This window comes from Aethalodelphis obliquidens, unplaced genomic scaffold (assembly GCF_003676395.1).
Source record: "Aethalodelphis obliquidens isolate GAN/ISIS:26980383/991018 unplaced genomic scaffold, ASM367639v1 scaffold38, whole genome shotgun sequence".
Lineage (NCBI taxonomy): Eukaryota > Metazoa > Chordata > Mammalia > Artiodactyla > Delphinidae > Aethalodelphis > Aethalodelphis obliquidens.
In genome coordinates, this window is record NW_020837982.1 from 6195575 (window position 1) to 6214500 (window position 18926).

An 18926-nucleotide genomic window follows, 5' to 3' on the forward strand; every position below is an offset into this window, starting at 1 on the left:
AAATCCTAATCAAAATCCCAGCAGGTTTTTGTTGTTGCTGTTCTATTATTGAAATTAACAAGCTGATTCTAAGGTGTATATGGAAATGCAAAGAGCCAAGAATAATCAGTACAATCGTGAACAACAAAAAAACTGGAGGACTTACATTACCAGATATTGAATATTGAATTATTTTATTCCTACAGTGTTGCATTGGCACTAGGACAAATAGACCAATGCAACAATAAATGTTGCTGGGTTGATTGAATATCCATATGGAAAAATGTTATTTTTAACGTCTCCCTATTACCATGCACAAAATATATTCTAGATGACTCTAGATCTAGATATGATAGGTCAAACAATGCTTCTAGAAAAACGAAAGATTAACAATCTTGGGGTAGACAAATATTTCTTAAATAGCATACATAAAGCACTTACCTTAAAGGAAAATACAGATATATTGGACTATATTAAAATTAAGAACTCCTGCTCATCAAAAGACATCATTAATAAAAAAGCAGGACAGAATGGGAAAAGATAATTGCAATAACTACAAAGACACACTCTATTCTTAAATATATTAAGATGTCCTACAAATCAGTAAAATGACAACCTACAGAAAAACAGGCAAAAGAAGCTATCCGAATGTCCATAAACATATTAAAAAGTACTGTCTCCTTAGTCATCAGGAAAACACAAATTAAATCCAGAATGAGATATCAGTACACACCCACCAGAAGGCTACAACTAAAAACAGTGACCATACCAAATGCTAGTGAGGATGTAGAGCAACTGGGATTCTAATACACTGCTGGTAGGACTGTAAAACAGTACAACCACTTTGGAAAACGGTTTTGCAGTATCTACTAAGCTGAACACATGTATTCCCTATGACCCAGCAATTCCATTCTTAGATATATATGCAACATTAATTCATACATGTATATACCAAAAGACATGTAAAAGAATGGCCACAGCAACATTATTTGTAACATCCAAAATTTGAAAATAATCCACTGTCCATCCATAGAACAAGTAGTGGTATACTAATGCAACAGAATACTACATAGCCATAAAAATACACTATTATTACAGGCAATAATACAGACTAATCCCACAAACCTAATGTTAAGAGGAAAAAAAACAAGCCATTTATGTGTATGTGCCATTTACATCAAGTTCAAAAACTAAGCAAAATTAATCAATGGCAATATCAAGATACTGGTTCCAGTTGTAGGGGTAAGGGGGTAAATTAATGAAGAGGGCATGGAGTGCTCTACGATGTTGGTCCTGTTCTATTTCTTGATATGAGTGGTGGTTAAATGGTGTGTTCCCTTTGTAAAAATTCTAAGATGTACACCTTTGATGTATTTTTTATACTTGAATAAAAACTTTACTTAAAAAAAATACCAACAATAGTCTTATGTATTTCTCTACATCCTCACCACAACAAAGTATTCTATAAATCTAATCACTGCTAACTATAATTATAATCTTAGACAAGGTGAAATTAGCATCTCTTGTTTTGGCTTACATAACCTCAATGACGAATGAGGTTAAGTGAAAAAAAAAGTTTTTAAACGTTTATTACTTGAACTCTGCTGAAAGCAAATTCTGAGGAGTTCAGCAGTTATTGTGGCCTGTTAATGCTACAAATGTACCACTAATTAATGGGAAAGAAGCCTTAGGTGCTGAAATAAGCCCTACCACAACCCTGTATCTCCAGAATTCTAAATGGAAAAGGGTCTTCATGGAAGACTCAGAAACAAGCAATATGGGATGGAAGCATGAGTTCCAAGACTTTTCAGCACAACTGAAAAAAATGGTCAATGATAGCTTTAGCCAGAGGAAGAAAGCTCCTGGACATGACTCATACTGCATGGGTTGTGCAAGTACACATTCTTAACATCAATTATGTGAGAAACAAATGTCCAAAACCCAAGAACTTTTTAAGAACAGTAAGACTTAGGTTATCTGGAAAACTCAAGTCACAGCACTGCAGCAACTTGACAATCCATAATCACTGGTTATCTATTTGGATTATAGCTCTACTTGTCCAAGCTAAACTGTTTTAAATTGGAAGAACTGCTCCACGTGTTAAAAAAAAAACCTTATTTTAAAATTTCTAAATTAAGCTACAGATTAAGAAACAAACTGCCAAAAAAATTAATCTAGGCAGTAATCCTCTTTTTAGACAGCAGCCACTGAAGAGCCCTAAATATATTTATCATTTATATTCTATTTCCTCAATTCTAATATGAATTATTTATACTTCAGCTTAATGTCTACTATAGCTTTTCAAAAAGGCATATATCGATTGTAAACCATATACTGATCTCAGAAATGTTAAAATGTATTTTTTAGATGATCACTTTAGGGTAGGGAAAATATATTTCAATAAAACACTAACAGCCTAAAAGAAAGAGAATGCTTCATGGTTAAGAGCATGGGCTCTTCAGTCATACAAACCCAACTCTGAATCCTGTTTGAATACTACTAGCTTTGTGGCTTTGGACAAGTACCTCAACTTCTCCCATCCCAGTTTTCCTATTTAAAAAACGCAGATGGAAAACTTACCTAATTATCGAGTACCTATGTGCTAGACACTGCCTAATGAGCACAGTGCCTGGTACATAGCTGATACTCAATGTTAGCTATTAGTTGTCAATACCAATCACAAGTCTAGAAACTCAAAGAAATGAGAGCTATGTTTTATCTTGTTGGACGGTTTAATTTTGCTGATCTGGGTTGGATCCAGTATCACCACTTCCTCTAAAAGCTCGCAATTCCTTTTCAGTAGGCAGAGGAAGGGGGAAGGGGCATGATACAGGTAGGGAATTAAGAGGTAAACTATACATATAGCCAACATTTTAACTATAAATGGAGTATAACCTTTAAAAACTGTTGTACACCTGAAACTCATTAACATTGCAAATCAACTATACCTCAATTTTTAAAAAAATTTCGAGGGGGAAAATAAAACTTTAAATCCAAATCAAAGAAGGAAAAACAATTATTTTAATGAAGCACCCCAGAATTTTACCAGGGATCCCTATGAACTTGTTAAAAATTTCAAAACAAAGCAAGATTCATCTTTATGCAATTTTTTCAGCATGACCACTCTTCTACTGTCCTAGGATCAACAGCATAGCAACTAATATGGGATTTTGCTTTGTAAAACTCTCAAGTGGCATTCGTCTGGAGCAGGAGTCACTGTTTATATTAGTCCATCAACACGCCCTTACTATGATCTAACTTACAATTCTTGTCTTCCTAGAAAGCAGCAAAATATAATTTTGGAGATCTTCCTTTCTGGCCACCCATCACAGAACCCAAGTATGGGTATAAACCCATTTATTGCTGCTCCTAACATTTTAGAAAACCTTTGAATTTAAAACCTTTTTCAAAGCAATTACCAAAAAATCAAAACAACTGCATTCAAGTTGTAATGGTAACTCAAGTTTCTATCAAAATCAACTGATCCTCACAGATGACTAAACCAGGAGCTGAAACAAACACTCCACCTCCCAGACAACAGATACAGGAAGTGAAGTAACACTGTCCTCACAGGGCTGTCACCTTTCTGTAGTCTTCGCTCGCTGTCTTCCAATCTTTGATAGGGATCTTTCTAAAGACCTGTACTAATCACCACTGTCCTTCCTAAGTGCCTTCATTAATTTCTTTGGATGGCAAGTCCTTTTTTCTCCATACCAAAATTGCCACACCACTGAAAATGCTCATGGCCTCCTGAATTAGCTGAACACAAATAGAAGTCTACATAGTCAACTAGGGAACTCTTTCACTAAACAAATTCATGTGACAACCCAACTTGGCAGAATCACCTCCACAAACCAGACTATTTTGTAAAAAGATTACCTACATGTTCATTCAAACTCTTCCAAGTCCAGGCATTCACACATTAGCGTTCAGTGTGGGAGCGGCCCGCAAAACCCTGAATCTAATCTATTAGCAGTTTCTTTAAAAATCTGTGATAGAGCTCAACAAATTCCTCTAGTTTTGGACTGAGATGCAGCAGACAACACTTGGCAACATTACTGCTGGAAAAAAAACAAATCTGATTATCTCTTGAAGGTAGCTCCAAAGAGTACAATTTATATACAATCGCCACCAATTATCTGACGGAAAAGCAATTCACAAAAACATTGTTTATTCTACATACACTTATTTTAGTAAGAACTACTAAGTACATCACTAATCTACTGATTTCCCAAGTCTTTACTACGAAGAACTCAAGCCCAAGGTATACTTTTGGTGTCAACATCTCATTTAGCAACAAGTCCAGTGTGGTGAAGCTAGTAGTCTCATACACTGTTGATGGGGCTATAATGTCGAACAATTCTTGGAGGGAGATAGTATTTACCAATTGAAAAGTATATGTTTTCTAACACAGGAAATCTAGAAATGTATCATACAGATACACATGCATTTACTGCAGCACCATTTACAACAGCAAGGCTGGAAATGTCCAAAAGTAGTCAACTGTTTTTTTCCCAAAAATCAGGAGTACATCAATGTGAGGCAGTCATTTGAATGAGACAGATCTCAATGCCTGACAATGATCTATACTAACTAAATATCTATATACACTGATGTATATGATCTCTGGAAAATATTACTTACATTGAGTGTTTCTAATAAAGGGGACTACCATACTATTGTTTTACCATGTGTACGTGGACTACTGAGAATGAATTTAATCATTCTTCTCTGCTCCTGTCACTGACTGGGGCGGGGGGGATTTTTCCCTCAGCCTAAGAAGGATTATTCTGACACATTCACATATTCAGCCTTTCGTTGCACAACCCCAAAAATTCCATGCTAGATGATCCACAATTACACCTTGTATTATAAATACACACTTGCACTTTAATGATTAAAATAAACATTGTGTTGTTATCTGGTTTAGAAGACAGGATACTTGCGCTACTTATATTTGTTCTTCACAACCAGGTTACAGGTATTTTCCCCCCAGAAATATACATCATTTTTGGGAAACAGACAAGTGATTTACGGAAGGAAAAAAATAAATGGGATCTTTTTCACATTCAGGCAAACAATATAATCAATATGTTCAGACTAGAGATTTTATTTTAGAAGGATAAAGGATGGAGGCGCAATGATGTTTGGCATTTTTAATTTAGGTTTGTTTTATTTAAGTTTAATGTTAATCCATGCTGTGTTTCAGTAAGAACAATACAGATTCTGTATCTGTGGCTCCAGTCAGATATCCAGTAGTACAAATTAGCTTCAAGTTACACATACTGAACAAAAGAGGTTGAGCGAGCGAAGGAGGGGAGGGGCGGGGCCCAGGGGGAGAGGGAAGGAGAAGAAACAAAGAATTGAACACGCATGCAGGCTTTTCCATTACCACCTTCAATGCTAACCTGCTTCAGAGGGAGAGTAAAGTAGGCAAGAATGAGCAGCCACGGATTGTTGAACTGTTACCAGCACCATGCTTTTCAGCAACATTTCAGCAGAGTTTGAAACACTTTTTACAGCAAAACCATTACAACAAACTCCCCAAACCACCTTTAACCACCTCAAGCTAACATCCAATTATTTTTAAACATTGGTATAAAGTTCAATTTAAACAATTAGAAAAAGGGAAAATGATACCACATACACCTCTATAGTGTGATTAACTTTTCTCTTAGATGCTTGCATCACCTAAAAGTCTAATGGCTTTCCAATGTAATTTCCATTTCTAATGGTGATCTTGCCACATCTGGCAGGAGACAATACAGTAATGCTGAAAAAGCCTCTATGCAGTCCTGTTAGTGTCTTAAAGAACCTAAAAGCTGGGACCAGTAAAATCCACAGAAATTCACTCTTGCCTTTAAGAACTTTTGAAAACTGTTTTTTTAAAAAAAAAAAAAAAAAAAAAAAAACCAACAGGGCAGGAACCTAAATTCTGAGACCAAATGTAAAAGTCAGATTTGGTGGTTCTCAGTGACAATGGGGGAATTTCCAAGAGGGGTGGGATGGGAAGGTGTGGGGTGGTCAGAGATGGTTTCTCTTGTTGGCTTTTATGTCTCACTGATTTTCATCTTCCACATCCTGCAGCGCTTCTTTATTCTGCTCTTCACCTGCAAAGAAGAATGACAGTTAATTATTTCATAATGACTAAACTAAGCTGTTGTGGTCACAAAGGTATCATTCCAAGCATAAAGACTCCTTATATTTGCTACAATTGGTTTGAACACAGACAGGCAAAGGATTTCTACCTTGACACCTGAGATGCCTAAGCCAAGAGGTGCTGCTGGATCAAGGTCCTGAATGATCAACAGGATGAAAAAAAACTGATGCATAGTAAAAGTCAGTGTTTTTATGCTAAAAAAGCTCTTAGACAGACAGCCAGGTAACCATATTGTTAAAATGATTTTCAAGCTTTCATGTATATCTTGAGTCAAAATACTCTTTCTCAATAACCTCACCTCTTCAAGAACCAAGAGTATGTTATAATTTTTTGCAAAATCTAATTTTTCTGCAGGCCCCATTATTAGAAATGTTTCAGTAAGAGAACTGAGCAGTAAAATTCTTCAAAGGAGTTCTATAGTTTTAGAGGGAGGATTCTGCTTTTGTAAACGAATATTTTACACATTTTGTATCCTGGACAGTCACACCAAACCATAATCACAATTTCTCACTCCAGAGTGGAATAGCATGCTCAAAGTAAACCAGACCACTGAGGTTATTAAAGAAGGGCATTTGGACCAGTTCTCTCATGCCACTTTTCTTTTCCCTTTGAACACGATGATTAGCCTGAGGAGTTTCAACTGCACTATGACATGCAACAGAAAGCCAGCCTATTTACCAGAGAATCATCTACCTATTAATAAGCATTAAATAAGTCAGCCATAATAAGGAAGCATGCAGGCTTCTGCCAAAAAATAAACGTGTAAAAGTTACATTCTTCTTCTTTAACAAACCACTTGTAATTCCTATGTAGTTACTAGTTTGATCAAAATAAATGAAAATCAACTAACTAACCCAACAATCATTATATGATAGTTCAGACAACCCATCCATTCATAGTGCTTGTTAAATTACTTAATTAGAATGGACAAATGACACTAAGACCGGCTGCCTACAGACATAAAGCAAAACTCTGAGGAATGCTTTTAAACAGTCTTAAAGACCTTGATACAATAAATGCTGTCATGACAATAAGGGTTAAGTAAAGATAGTTTCAGTCATTTTAACATTTTTGTGATAAAAATATTTGACACTGATTGTGTAAAAGTACTTAATGTACATAAAGATTTTTGAATCACATTTAGAAAAAGTCGTGCAAGGAAAGACAAAAGTAACTATTTACTGAGGGAAAAAATGATGGTCCACCCAACTGTTCCCCCAAAGAATAATGTATTCAAACTTAGGAAATGATAGGAACGTTCACTCTCATTTTTAACAGCCATACACTGCCAAAATATGGTTAACATACAACAACAGAGCACACTCTAATTTACTCATAAGCAACCATTAGATTTGCCAAAAGTTCCAAGTAACTTTGGCATAAAAATACTGTCACATAAGTCACACCCAAACAGAGGTAGACAGGGGTAGCAGATCATAAATGTCTTAGAAGGTTTCACATCCTGCAATGTAGAACAGGCAGTTTTTTAAGCGACAAGATGATGATATGCAGGCATGATTAGTGAAGAACCAAAACTAAAAGCAGAATTCACTGTGCCATGATAATGACTTACAAAGTAGAGTTTTTAGGAAAGGAAGAGTTGGATTTTCCTTTAGGAATCTATATTGCAAGGAGAAAGGGAGGGAGAACAATCATATGAAAGCAACATTACAAGAAAAATAAACCAAGAGCAGGACAAAGGAAACATCAATGATTTAGGGGAGTCAGATTTTGATCCTTTTACTTTGTATGAACTTCACGCTAAGAAATAATCTGTTCCTTTTTAAGAGGATGTAATAATATCCTCTTAAAAGGTATACAGAAGGGGGGCAAAAAGGGTTCTTCAGATACATGTTTCTTTGCCCAGTTTCTAGATTTGGAGGGGAGGAGGGGAACGGGCAGAGCGAACACATTTCCTCTCTACGGACTTGTGTATTTAACAGTCCTCTGACCACACGTTAAGAGAAAAGGACTGAAATCACTTGATGAGAAAAAGTGGTGCTCCCTTTAAAGAATTATGTTTCAAAAGACCCAGACAGACATTAACATACTCTGCTGTTAATAACATATAAACGTGTAAGTAAAGGCTTGTGAATATATACTACTTCCTTTAGAAACCCTCAATTCAAAAGGTTTTTGACACCATTTTTCATATTTAAAGTAAAAAAGGAGAAAACCATCTAAATAATCCTTAAAATAAATGCAAGTAACATCCTGACCAATTTCATGACCAAAATTCTTCTACATTCAGCATTGATTCTAAATCACAAAACCAATTTAATGAAACATGTAATACTCTACCTTTTAGCAAAACTGGCAAATAATTTCCTAGTACCGACAACAATTTGTAAATCCAGATAGCTTAATATTGCTAAAATTTCAAGATAGACCACTTGAATTTTTCACATTAAACTGCTTCTTAATTCCAAATATTTTGTGACAAACCTCTTAAATGAAAATCAGTCTGTTTCGACCAAATTTAATTAATTGGTCAATTTACAAAATGAAAAGGAACTGATGCAACTGAATTTCACTAGATTTTTAAGTGTTTTAGGATTAAAGAGAAATCTACCCTAAAATGTAATAAAACATTTTGTACAAAGAACCTTCCCAACTATGAAAACATAACAAATCTAAAGATACCCTATTTTTAAAGGATCCATTTCATAAAACAATGCTCAATAACCAAGAAAAAGCACATCTTTGGTTCTGTATAAAAACGGAGTGACATACAGTCTACCCTCAATCAATTCCTGGTTATGAGTGATAATGAAAAATATAGACTTTATTTTTGTAATCTAGCAACTTAGTTATAAGAGCTGGCATCAAATGTCTAAAAAAAATTGCTTTTCAAAGTCACCTTCTTTTTGTTACTTTTCACCCTCAAAAAAACATCCCCAGAGGTCAAAGGGGTATAGAGCTTACTTATAGGTCAATAACCGCTTACCAAACTCTCCACATGCTTTCCTTTTATCCCCTCAAACAGGCAGAGATATTAGTCTTCTCTGAGCTGGGGGTGACTGTGAAGAGTCCACAGCTATTTGGCCATTCTTCTTAGTAGTTATTGTTAGAATACAATAGAATTTAAAGCTGGAAGGAACCTTAGTCATTAGTTCAGAGATAGTTAAATTGGTTTTGAGTCCCACAGACTGGTACTGGTTGCCCCTCAAGTGCTGTGTTGAATGAAAAGTCATCTGTGACTCCATCTGGCTTTGTCGGTAAAGTGTGCAAGTAGGTCACATGTGCCACATATCTCATGCCAACCCTAGTCAAGTTTCTAAATAGTTCATCAAGCTGGTGCACTTTAGAAGCTGAGTCACCTAATTCTCACTTCAGGACCATGACTCAAGGTAATTCTAAAATCTGACTCTATCCTTCCACTGCCAACCTACATGCCCTGACACCCATTTTCAAATACATCTTTAAAAAGTATGCTTCCAAATACAGTACAACATGTTGGTTTGACCAACGGAAAGTACAGCTAGCCTCAAGCAATACAACATATGCTTCAGTTTGGGTAATACACTCTTAAAGGATCTGTAGCTGAAAATGACAAGAAACTTTATTTCCACTCCCCATATCACCACCACCAATTACAAAAACTCTCATAATTATCATGCCACACTAGTTTATGTCCATCTCCCTGTCCCATCCCCCCTCCTTCAATGATGTATCATGGATTAAAACAATTCTTTAGAAATGGGCAGAATAAAATATCCTTTAAAATCAAGAAACGTGACAAATTTGGCCTTTTACAACTGGAAGAAACATTAAGCACCCACCCCACCCCACCACCCATCACAAGATTAAATTTTATAAAATATTCTAGTAACTATTTACAACTGCAACGCTAGAAAACAAGACACTACACCAGACCTCTTAAATAAGGACCTATGGGCAGCACATGCCATTTGTTGTGTAGAATACAGAGGTAACACTAGTTCTTTTTTTAGATAAAAGATTTCCACACAGAAAAGATGCTTCATAAACATCTGCTTATAACCATCTAGTTTTGTTTTTTTTTTAACATCTTTATTGAAGTATAATTGCTTTACAATGGTGTGTCAGTTTCTGCTTTATAACAAAGTGAATCAGTTATACATATACATATATTCCCATATCTCTTCCCTCTTGTGTCTCCCTCCCTCCCACCCTCCCCATCCCACCCCTCTAGGTGATCACAAAGCACCGAGCTGATCTCCCTGTGCTATGCGGCTGCTTCCCACTAGTTATTTTACGTTTGGTAGTGTATATATGTCCATGCCACCCTCTCACTTTGTCACAGCTTACCCTTCCCCCAACCATCTAGTTTTAACCTGAGGATTACCACTCAGCCAAAGCAATGATCATGACAATCAAATACAATTAACCTTAGACCCCCTAAAATTGAATCTGAGTAATGATAATATGAACTGCTTCCTCTCCCTCCATCTTTCAAAACACTGTGAGAGAAGAGGTAAACTAAGTTTAGCAAACAGTATTAGAGGCAAAACTTTAAATCTTTGAATATTAACAAAAGATCCCCTTTCCCAAACAGGTCTTTTATCATCTTACAGACCAAAATGGAAGACTGTACTTTGATATCATTTCCGGTAAAGGCAGTAATCAAAATTTGATAGTTTGGAGGAAAGGCTGTTGAGTCTAAATTGTAGCTTAATGTAAAGAAATTCCAACTTCTAAGAGTAAACAGATCCAACAACTGAAAGAGACAACACTTCAACTTCAGTCTCCTTACCATCACCCTGCATGTCTGAAGTCCATAGTGTCAGATTATCACGTAACAACTGCATGATAAGCGTAGAGTCCTTATAGCTTTCTTCACTCAGCGTATCCAGTTCTGCAATTGCATCATCAAAAGCTGCTTTTGCCAACCTACAAGTGTTTACATAAATGTATTACAAAAATAAACTAAAAAAGTCCAAAATCAGAATTGGAAATGACATAAGTTAAATTTCAGTCTTTTCTTCAGTTATCACACAGTAATATCGACACTGAATGCTTGGGTTTAGGCACTGAAATAAAGGAAAAGCAGATGTAACTGATGAAAATTAACTTCCTATTAATTCCCTTTTTAATTTTGTAATCCAGCAACTTTGGAACTAGTGGAACTTTTGGAGTTCCACTTATGACTATGCTTTTGACAAGCAGACCAAATCCCATTCTAATCCACCACCAAAATACATGCATATTAAAGGTATTTCCAAATTCTAGTCAACAGTTCACCAAAGTTTTAATGCAAAAAGAAAATTCTGAGACAGTATCACAATTTAATCCAACAGAATTTAATGTTAATGGAGCAAGGAAGAAAACTAGGCCATCTAGAACTCACAAAAATGTGATCACATAAGCGAATTACTACAGTTAAAATGAAACAAAATTCACATTCACTTATTGAGTACTGTGTACTATGTACACCAAGTGATGATGGACACGGGCGGGGAAAAGAAAAGAGGAAAGAGAGACATAACCTGGGTCCACAATGAACTTTTTAAAACATCTAAGAATAGAGGGACTGACACATAAATACTATAATAGGAGGATGAAGTGCTATCCTGGAGAAAGTACTTTAGGGACCCAAGAGGAGGAGCAAATGGGGAAGTCATATTTGAACTAATTAATGGGTAGGAAAAGAGCACAAATAGCACACTTCCGATTAAAGCAAAAGCATGGAAAGGACTAAGTTGAAGCTACGTGTGGGACAGCTAGCCTGGAGAATGGCAATGAGAGATTCAACCAGTACTATCAGCTAAACAGCTATAGCTTCTTTATTAGTCAAGACATATTACCTGTTTGGACAAACTCGACTAGCAACATTTAGAATATTTTCAGATAAATTAATATTTATTTGCATTCAAATGAATCCACCTTACATCAGGAAAATCTCTCCTTTCATGGAATATCTGATTCCTACATACTCAAGAACACTGAAGTTACAAAGAACAAATACATTATTCCTATTATATGAGATATCTAAAATAGGCAAACTCATAAAGACAGGAAGTACAGATTACCAGGGACTGGGGCAGAAGGAAATATGGAGTTATTGTTTAGTGATCAGTTTGTTTCAGGTGATGAAAAAGTTTTAGAAATAGTGGTGACAGACAATACTGTGTGTGTACTTAATACCACTGAATTGCACATTTAAAAACAAAATGCTAGGGCTTCCCTGATGGCACAGTGGTTAAGAATCCGCCTGCCAATGCAGGGGACAGGGGTTCGAGCCCTGGTCCGGGAAGATCCCACATGCTGCAGAGCAACTAAGCCCGTGTGCTACAACTACTGAGCCTGCGCTCTAGAGCCCGCAAGCCACAACTACTGAAACCCACGCACCTAGAGCCCATGCTCCGCAACAAAAGAAGCCACCGCAACGAGAAGCCCACACACCGCAACAAAGACCCAATGCAGCCAATAAATAAATTAAAAAAAAAAAGAACGCTAAACTTCATGTTATGTATATTTAAAAAGTAAAAAGCTATGTACATAAAGATATTCCTTAAATTTATATGTGTATCAAAAATTGGGAACAGGGCTTCCCTGGTGGCGCAGTGGTTGAGAGTCCGCCTGCCAATGCAGGGGACATGGGTTCGTGCCCCAGTCCGGAAAGATCCCACATGCTGCGGAGCGGCTGGGCCCTTGAGCCATGGCCGCTGAGCCTGCGCGTCCGGAGCCTGTGCTCCGCAATGGGAGAGGCCACAACAGTGAGAGGCCTGCGTACCCCCCCCCCCCCCCCAAAAAAAAAAAAAAAAAAAGGGAACAATCTGAAGTATAAATGGGGGAGTACTTTTACATACCTCAATAGGATGCCAAATTTTATGACAGAAAATACAAAATGACATGTACACTAAGAGCATAACTATATTAAACACATGCTATAAAGACTGAAAGCTAATATACAGAAATGAAGATAATTCTATTATGAAAATTTCTCATTCCTTCCTCTTACTCTGTAACAAGATTCTTTTCAATCTACCAATCAAATTTTTCCCCATCAACATAATTATCCTAACTGCTATCCTAGTGAAATGAGATAGGTCTGTCTTTATATCATTCAAAACAGCTGCATTAAAAGCCAGAATAATTCTTTATTACAGGGCCAAGCCAACGAAGGCAGTCCCAAGGAACAAGACAAAAAACAAGTTGCTATTCTCCTTTGTAACCCTTTTTTACTTTCATAGTGAGAGCGTTTGTTCTCCTTCATGACCTACCTGCAGGCACGGTCAGGGGAATTAAGAATTTCATAGTAGAATACGGAAAAATTGAGAGCAAGACCTAAGCGAATGGGATGTGTTGGTGGAAGTTCTGTCATTGCAATATCACTAGCAGCTTTATAAGCCACTAGGCTGTTCTCCGCAGCTTCCTTCCTGTCATTTCCTGTGGCAAATTCAGCCAGATACCTGTGGTAGTCCCCTTTCCTAAAACAAAACAAAAACAAAACACAGAATTAGGAATAATGCTTTTTAAATAAGTTGTTAAAAGTTTTCTGTATTACATAAGATCACGTATGTGACAAAAATATGAAACCGGTATACTTCAATAATTTCAAAAAGCCTCTTTCAGGAATGACTGACTCATCTATTTAGTTTTCCTCCTCAGAGATTTCACATTGCCAAATATAAGCCAAATCCTAGAGAAATTAACTGAAAAGGCTCAAAAATCAACAAATTTATCACTTGATAGACGAGAATTAAATATAAAAAGTGGTTCCAAAGAATAGCACAACAGTTTGTTAATCATGAAATAAAACTTCCATATAAATTGTTAAGGCTGAACTGTGGGGCTTCCCTGGTGGCGCAGTGGTTGGGGGTCCGCCTGCCGATGTGGGGGACGCGGGTTCGTGCTGCGGAGTGGCTGGGACCGTGAGCCATGGCCACTGGGCCTGCGTGTCCAGAGCCTGTGCTCCGCGGCGGGAGGGGCCGCAGCGGTGAGAGGCCCGCGTACCGCAAAAAAAAAAAAAAGACTGAACTGTGTAATGCACTGCTTGTAGCTAGGGGGGCAGCCCCACACAAGCAAATGACTATGAATAGGTAAAGCGAAACTTAGTACATTTTTACAGTAATAGTCTGACCACCTTAAATGCAGTAATATTGATTCTTCTTAGCAGTGAATCTGCAAATGAGTATTCAAAAATTAATTTAATTCTTGAGACTCACTCCTCCCGTAACTATCTTTCCAACATTAAATAAAATGTTGTAAACCTACATAAAAAAGTGATGATTCTAAGAGAGCCAACATTTAATCTGACATTTTCCCTTCTAGTATAGAACCTACATTTTATAATAGAAAACCTTGGACTCGCCAGTGTTAGCTGCTGGAATGAGGTGTTTGTCCAGTACATCCAGAATGTCACAACAGATTAACTTTAGCTCAGTCTCAACCTGAAAAAAAAGTCAAAAAAATTGTTTAAGAAATTATATATAAATTATCACATTCTATCTCTGGTTTTGGAGAAGATAACATGCATACCCCTCCCTCTCCAAACCCCCCTTCCCTCTCTTGATAAAAAAGCAGAGACAAGCTGTGTCCGGTTTATGAAAAGTCTTTCTTCCTATGTGCCATTACTTAAGTGCTTAAAAAAAACCTCACAGTTCAACTACAGAACTAACAGTGATTACTACTTACTAAGTGCAGCACATTTATATTAAGTAGCTTCTTTAACGAGGTAGCAACTATTGTCTCCACTTAATGGGAAAACAAAGATTACTATATTCGTCCAAAGATCACTAACTTAAAGAACTTAGAGGCAGAGTGAGAACTTGAACCCAGGTAAGGTTGCATGGTTAGTCACAGTTTGTAAGGGATGGAATAAAAATTCAAACCAAGGTATTCTGCTTCCAAGGCTCACATTTCTAACCACTACTATGCTCAACAGCCAACCACCTGAGTGGTAGATCCATAGCCAGTTACAACACCAAAAATCTGTAAACTAAAGGAAATATTGCCACTCGTCCCAATTCGTTTATCATGCCCAAAACGCACACTACTCCTAAACATATATACACAGTCTGCTTTCCATTTTCTATTACTACAGTGACATTGTTCAACCTTTCCAAATTCATTTCATGCCCTCTGGAACCTCCTCCTTCCCACTGTAAATAATTCGCCCACTCTCTCTTCTCCTATAATCTCTTTCTAATCCTAAGTAAAACCAGCTTTCTCCTGAATAAACTACCTTCTTTATGGCTTTTCAAGAAAAGATAGTCTGCTCTAAGAGAAGGATGATTTCTGACTCTCTTAACTCCTCACTGACTCAGTATGACTGCTCTCCTAATACTCCAAAACGCTTCCTCCTTGGAAGCTCATCCACTATGTTTTAATTTCTGTTATTAGTAGATCTCCACAGGCTCTTCACCCACATTCACTGAGTATCTACAGCTTACCTCTCCAATTCCGGGTATCACATCAAGGTATTATCATGTTCGTTTCAACACAGTTCCTTCATCTCAACTCCATGACCCTCACTTGTCCATACTCCTAACTGTGCTGTTCTATCCTGGAAGTCTTAAATTCCAGCCTCTTGACTCTTTCATCTTCTCCCAATTTATCAGGTCCTCTCTTTGCTTCCTGCTTCCTTTCCTACTTATCCCAAATCCCACAATCTAGTTCACAGACTTACCTCTTTAGCACTTGCTCATTTCCTCATCCCTCTGAGACACCAAACTTGTCTACCGACAATCCATATTCTTTTTTCAACATATTTGAAAGTAATGGTCACACTGGTACCAGCTAACCACCTTCTCTGTAACCCCAGGTATGTTAATCACTCAGAACACCTCTGTTTTCCCATCTATGAACTGGAGTAATACCCTTTACACGGTCATTTAAAGATTAAATACAGTATCTTGCACAATTATATATATTACAAATATCTCCCCATGTTAGTCAGTAAACGTTTCCCTTTTCCCTCCCCCTACCAAATTTACTACTCCCCATGCTAACTTTGTGACTGCTTCTGTTATTTCCCTCACTGTACTCCTAAGAGTGTGTTTAGAATTAGTTCCACTAGAATCAGTTTCTCAACAGTGGGAGCTGTTCTATGCATAACAGGATGCTCAGCAGTATCCTCATTTCTACCCACTAAAATACCAGCAGAACTGTCAAGTTGTGACAACCCAAAATGCCTCTAGACATTGCCAAATATCCTCTGAGGAGCAAAGTCACCTCTGGTTGAGAACCACTGCACTAGATCAAACTTTTTTGACCAAAACCCACAATAAAACATTACATATCTGTATATACCCACGTGTAATATATGAAACAATAACTTTATGAAATAACGTCCAATGCCCTCGGATACTTTCTATTCTATTAAAAAAAACAATGACTAGACTGATCTTCCATAAAGATATTAACTGTAACTGTCTCAACTTTGCACATAACACCTAGCAACTGGTGTGGCACATAATAGGCACACAAATATTTGTTAAGTTGTCCTGAATGGTAATTTCAAGTCACTCAAGGAAGTATTTTGTAGTTACCACAATAAAAACAGAGATTAAATTAGTTCTTTACTTGTGTGGTGCTCAACACTACTCTCTGCAGCTTCCAAGGAAAAAAATTTCTTCTCCTCTGTCCTGAAATAGCCTATAATTCCCAATCCAGGTGGGTGAAAGATGTAAATACATTAAAATGTAAAATATACATTACACAGGTATACAACAATGTGTGTACTAGGCTATGATTTAAACAGTCCACCACCTAAGACATCATTCTTTAAACTTGTCTAGGATATGACAATCTCACCATTTGCCGATATTCCCGAATCATTTTTAGTTTGTCTTCTCCTCCCTTGTTTTCTTCTTTCTGTTCAATGCTGCTGATTATCCTCCAGGAAGCTCTTCTAGCTCCAATCACATTTTTATATGCAACAGATAGGAGGTTTCTTTCTTCAACTGTCAACTCCACATCCATCCCTGCTACTTTCTTCATTGATTCCACCATTTCTATAAGTGAAAATAAAATGAGACCGTACAAACTATGTTTTGTTGAAACATCCTTTTTTTTTTTTTTTTTTTTTTTTTTGCAGTACGTGGGCCTCTCACTGTTGTGGCCTCTCCGGTTGCGGAGCACAGGCTCCGGACGCGCAGGCTCAGCGGCCATGGCTCACGGGCCCAGCCGCTCCGCAGCATGCGGGATCCTCCCGGACTGGGGCACGAACCCTCGTCCCCTGCATCGGCAGGCAGACTCTCAACCACTGCACCACCAGGGAAGCCCTGAAACATCCTTATCACAGTAGATCTTTTTGCTGTCAAGCTAATGTAAAACAAAGAAAAAATTTTTTAACAAAATAACTTCACAATCATCAAAACTAGTATGAGTAAAAAACTAAAACCATGTAAAAGATAAAGTAAATTAAGAGCCCAGAAAAAATAGTATCTAGAATATAAATTGTATGGAACCAAAATGACTTCATACAGTATCAAGTATGGCTTGGAGGCATCTCTCCCATATTAAGAGAACTAGGAGCGCACACCTATCTGTTTCCCAGTAAAAATAATTCAGCTGGCAGTTTAAAACAAAAGTTTTAAATTTACAGGCTCTAAAATGCATTTTCTCTCAAATAAATTATCCCCCAATTAAATACAAATAAATTGAACTTCCCCAAAAAGCAGTCACTGGAAAAAAGGGAATTAATTCATATAGCAAGCATATACTGAGCATTTGGTTAGTCACAAACACAAACTTATCTTTGGGTATTTGCAATCCTTCCTCCTTTAGAAGGGCACACTGTCCACTTCCTATGCATTCATTCATCAGTAAAGTTTTGTATGGTTCTTATTTGTCACCACTAGGTGGCGAGCAAAGAAAGGGGCCCAGATAAACCTTGGGTGATCCCAAGTATAGGAAAAAATAGTTAATAAAATGTACGTGAATGCAAAGGAAGAGCCAAAAACAGCTCAATAAACACTAACTGAATAAATAATGAAAACTATGCTTTTAGAAAAGACTAAGTGCCATATTAGCATGTGGCTCTCCAACTTTTACTGTGTCAGAATTTTTGGTGATGAGACCCAAGGATCTGCGTTTTAACAAGCACCCTTAGCACACATTCTAAGCATAAGCATACCTTAAAGTACAATGCAGATGGTGACTTTATGAAACACTGCTAATGATATGATAAATTACGTGTAATCCCAGGAAATGATATGTTTCCAAAAATTATCCTTTCAGGAATATCAAGAAGTTACATAGTGGGGGGAGTTCCCTGGTGGTGCAGTGGTTAAGAATCCACCTTCCAACGCAGGGGACTTGGGTTCAGCCCCTGGTCGGGGAACTAAGATCCCACATGCTGCGGGGGCAACTAAGCCCAAGTGTCACAACTACTGAGCCCGCGTGCTGCAACTACTGAGCCCGCAAGCCACAATTAGAGAACCTACATGCCACAACTACCGAGCCCACGCACTCTGGAGCCCGTGCACCACAACTAAAGAAAAGCAAGTGTGCCGCAACAAAGAGCCCACACGCCACAACGAAAGATCCTGCATGCTGCAATGAAGATCCCATGTTCTTCAACCAAGACCTGACCCAGCCAAATAAACAAATAAATATTTTTTAAAAACAGAAGTTAGATAGAAATATTAAGATGGTATGATCTTTAGAAAACAATTCAGTTGTTTCTTACAGAGTTCAACACTGTAAGACTAAGCAAGCCCACTCCTAGGTATTACCCAAGAGATATGAACATATATCTTCACAAAGACTTTTTTACATACATGTCCACAGCAATTTTATTCATAATAGCCAAAAGGTGAAAACAACCCAAATGTCCATCCATACAATGGAATACTAC

At 37.3% G+C, this 18926-nt stretch overlaps 1 protein-coding gene across 1 annotated transcript in view; it reads right to left on the minus strand.

Moving 5' to 3' along the window:
* Window positions 1-5120: 5120 nt before the first annotated feature.
* The window catches only part of YWHAE (tyrosine 3-monooxygenase/tryptophan 5-monooxygenase activation protein epsilon), a 44637-nt gene continuing 30831 nt past the window's right edge, over window positions 5121-18926 (minus strand). Inside the window, exons 2-6 of the mRNA XM_027130575.1 lie at window positions 16880-17079; window positions 14408-14514; window positions 13345-13551; window positions 10875-11011; window positions 5121-6089 (exon numbers count right to left, since the gene is read on the minus strand). Of these exons, the coding sequence (XP_026986376.1) occupies window positions 6037-6089; window positions 10875-11011; window positions 13345-13551; window positions 14408-14514; window positions 16880-17079 (704 nt within the window). The 3' untranslated portion in view covers window positions 5121-6036. The remainder of the gene's footprint in view (window positions 6090-10874; window positions 11012-13344; window positions 13552-14407; window positions 14515-16879; window positions 17080-18926) is intronic.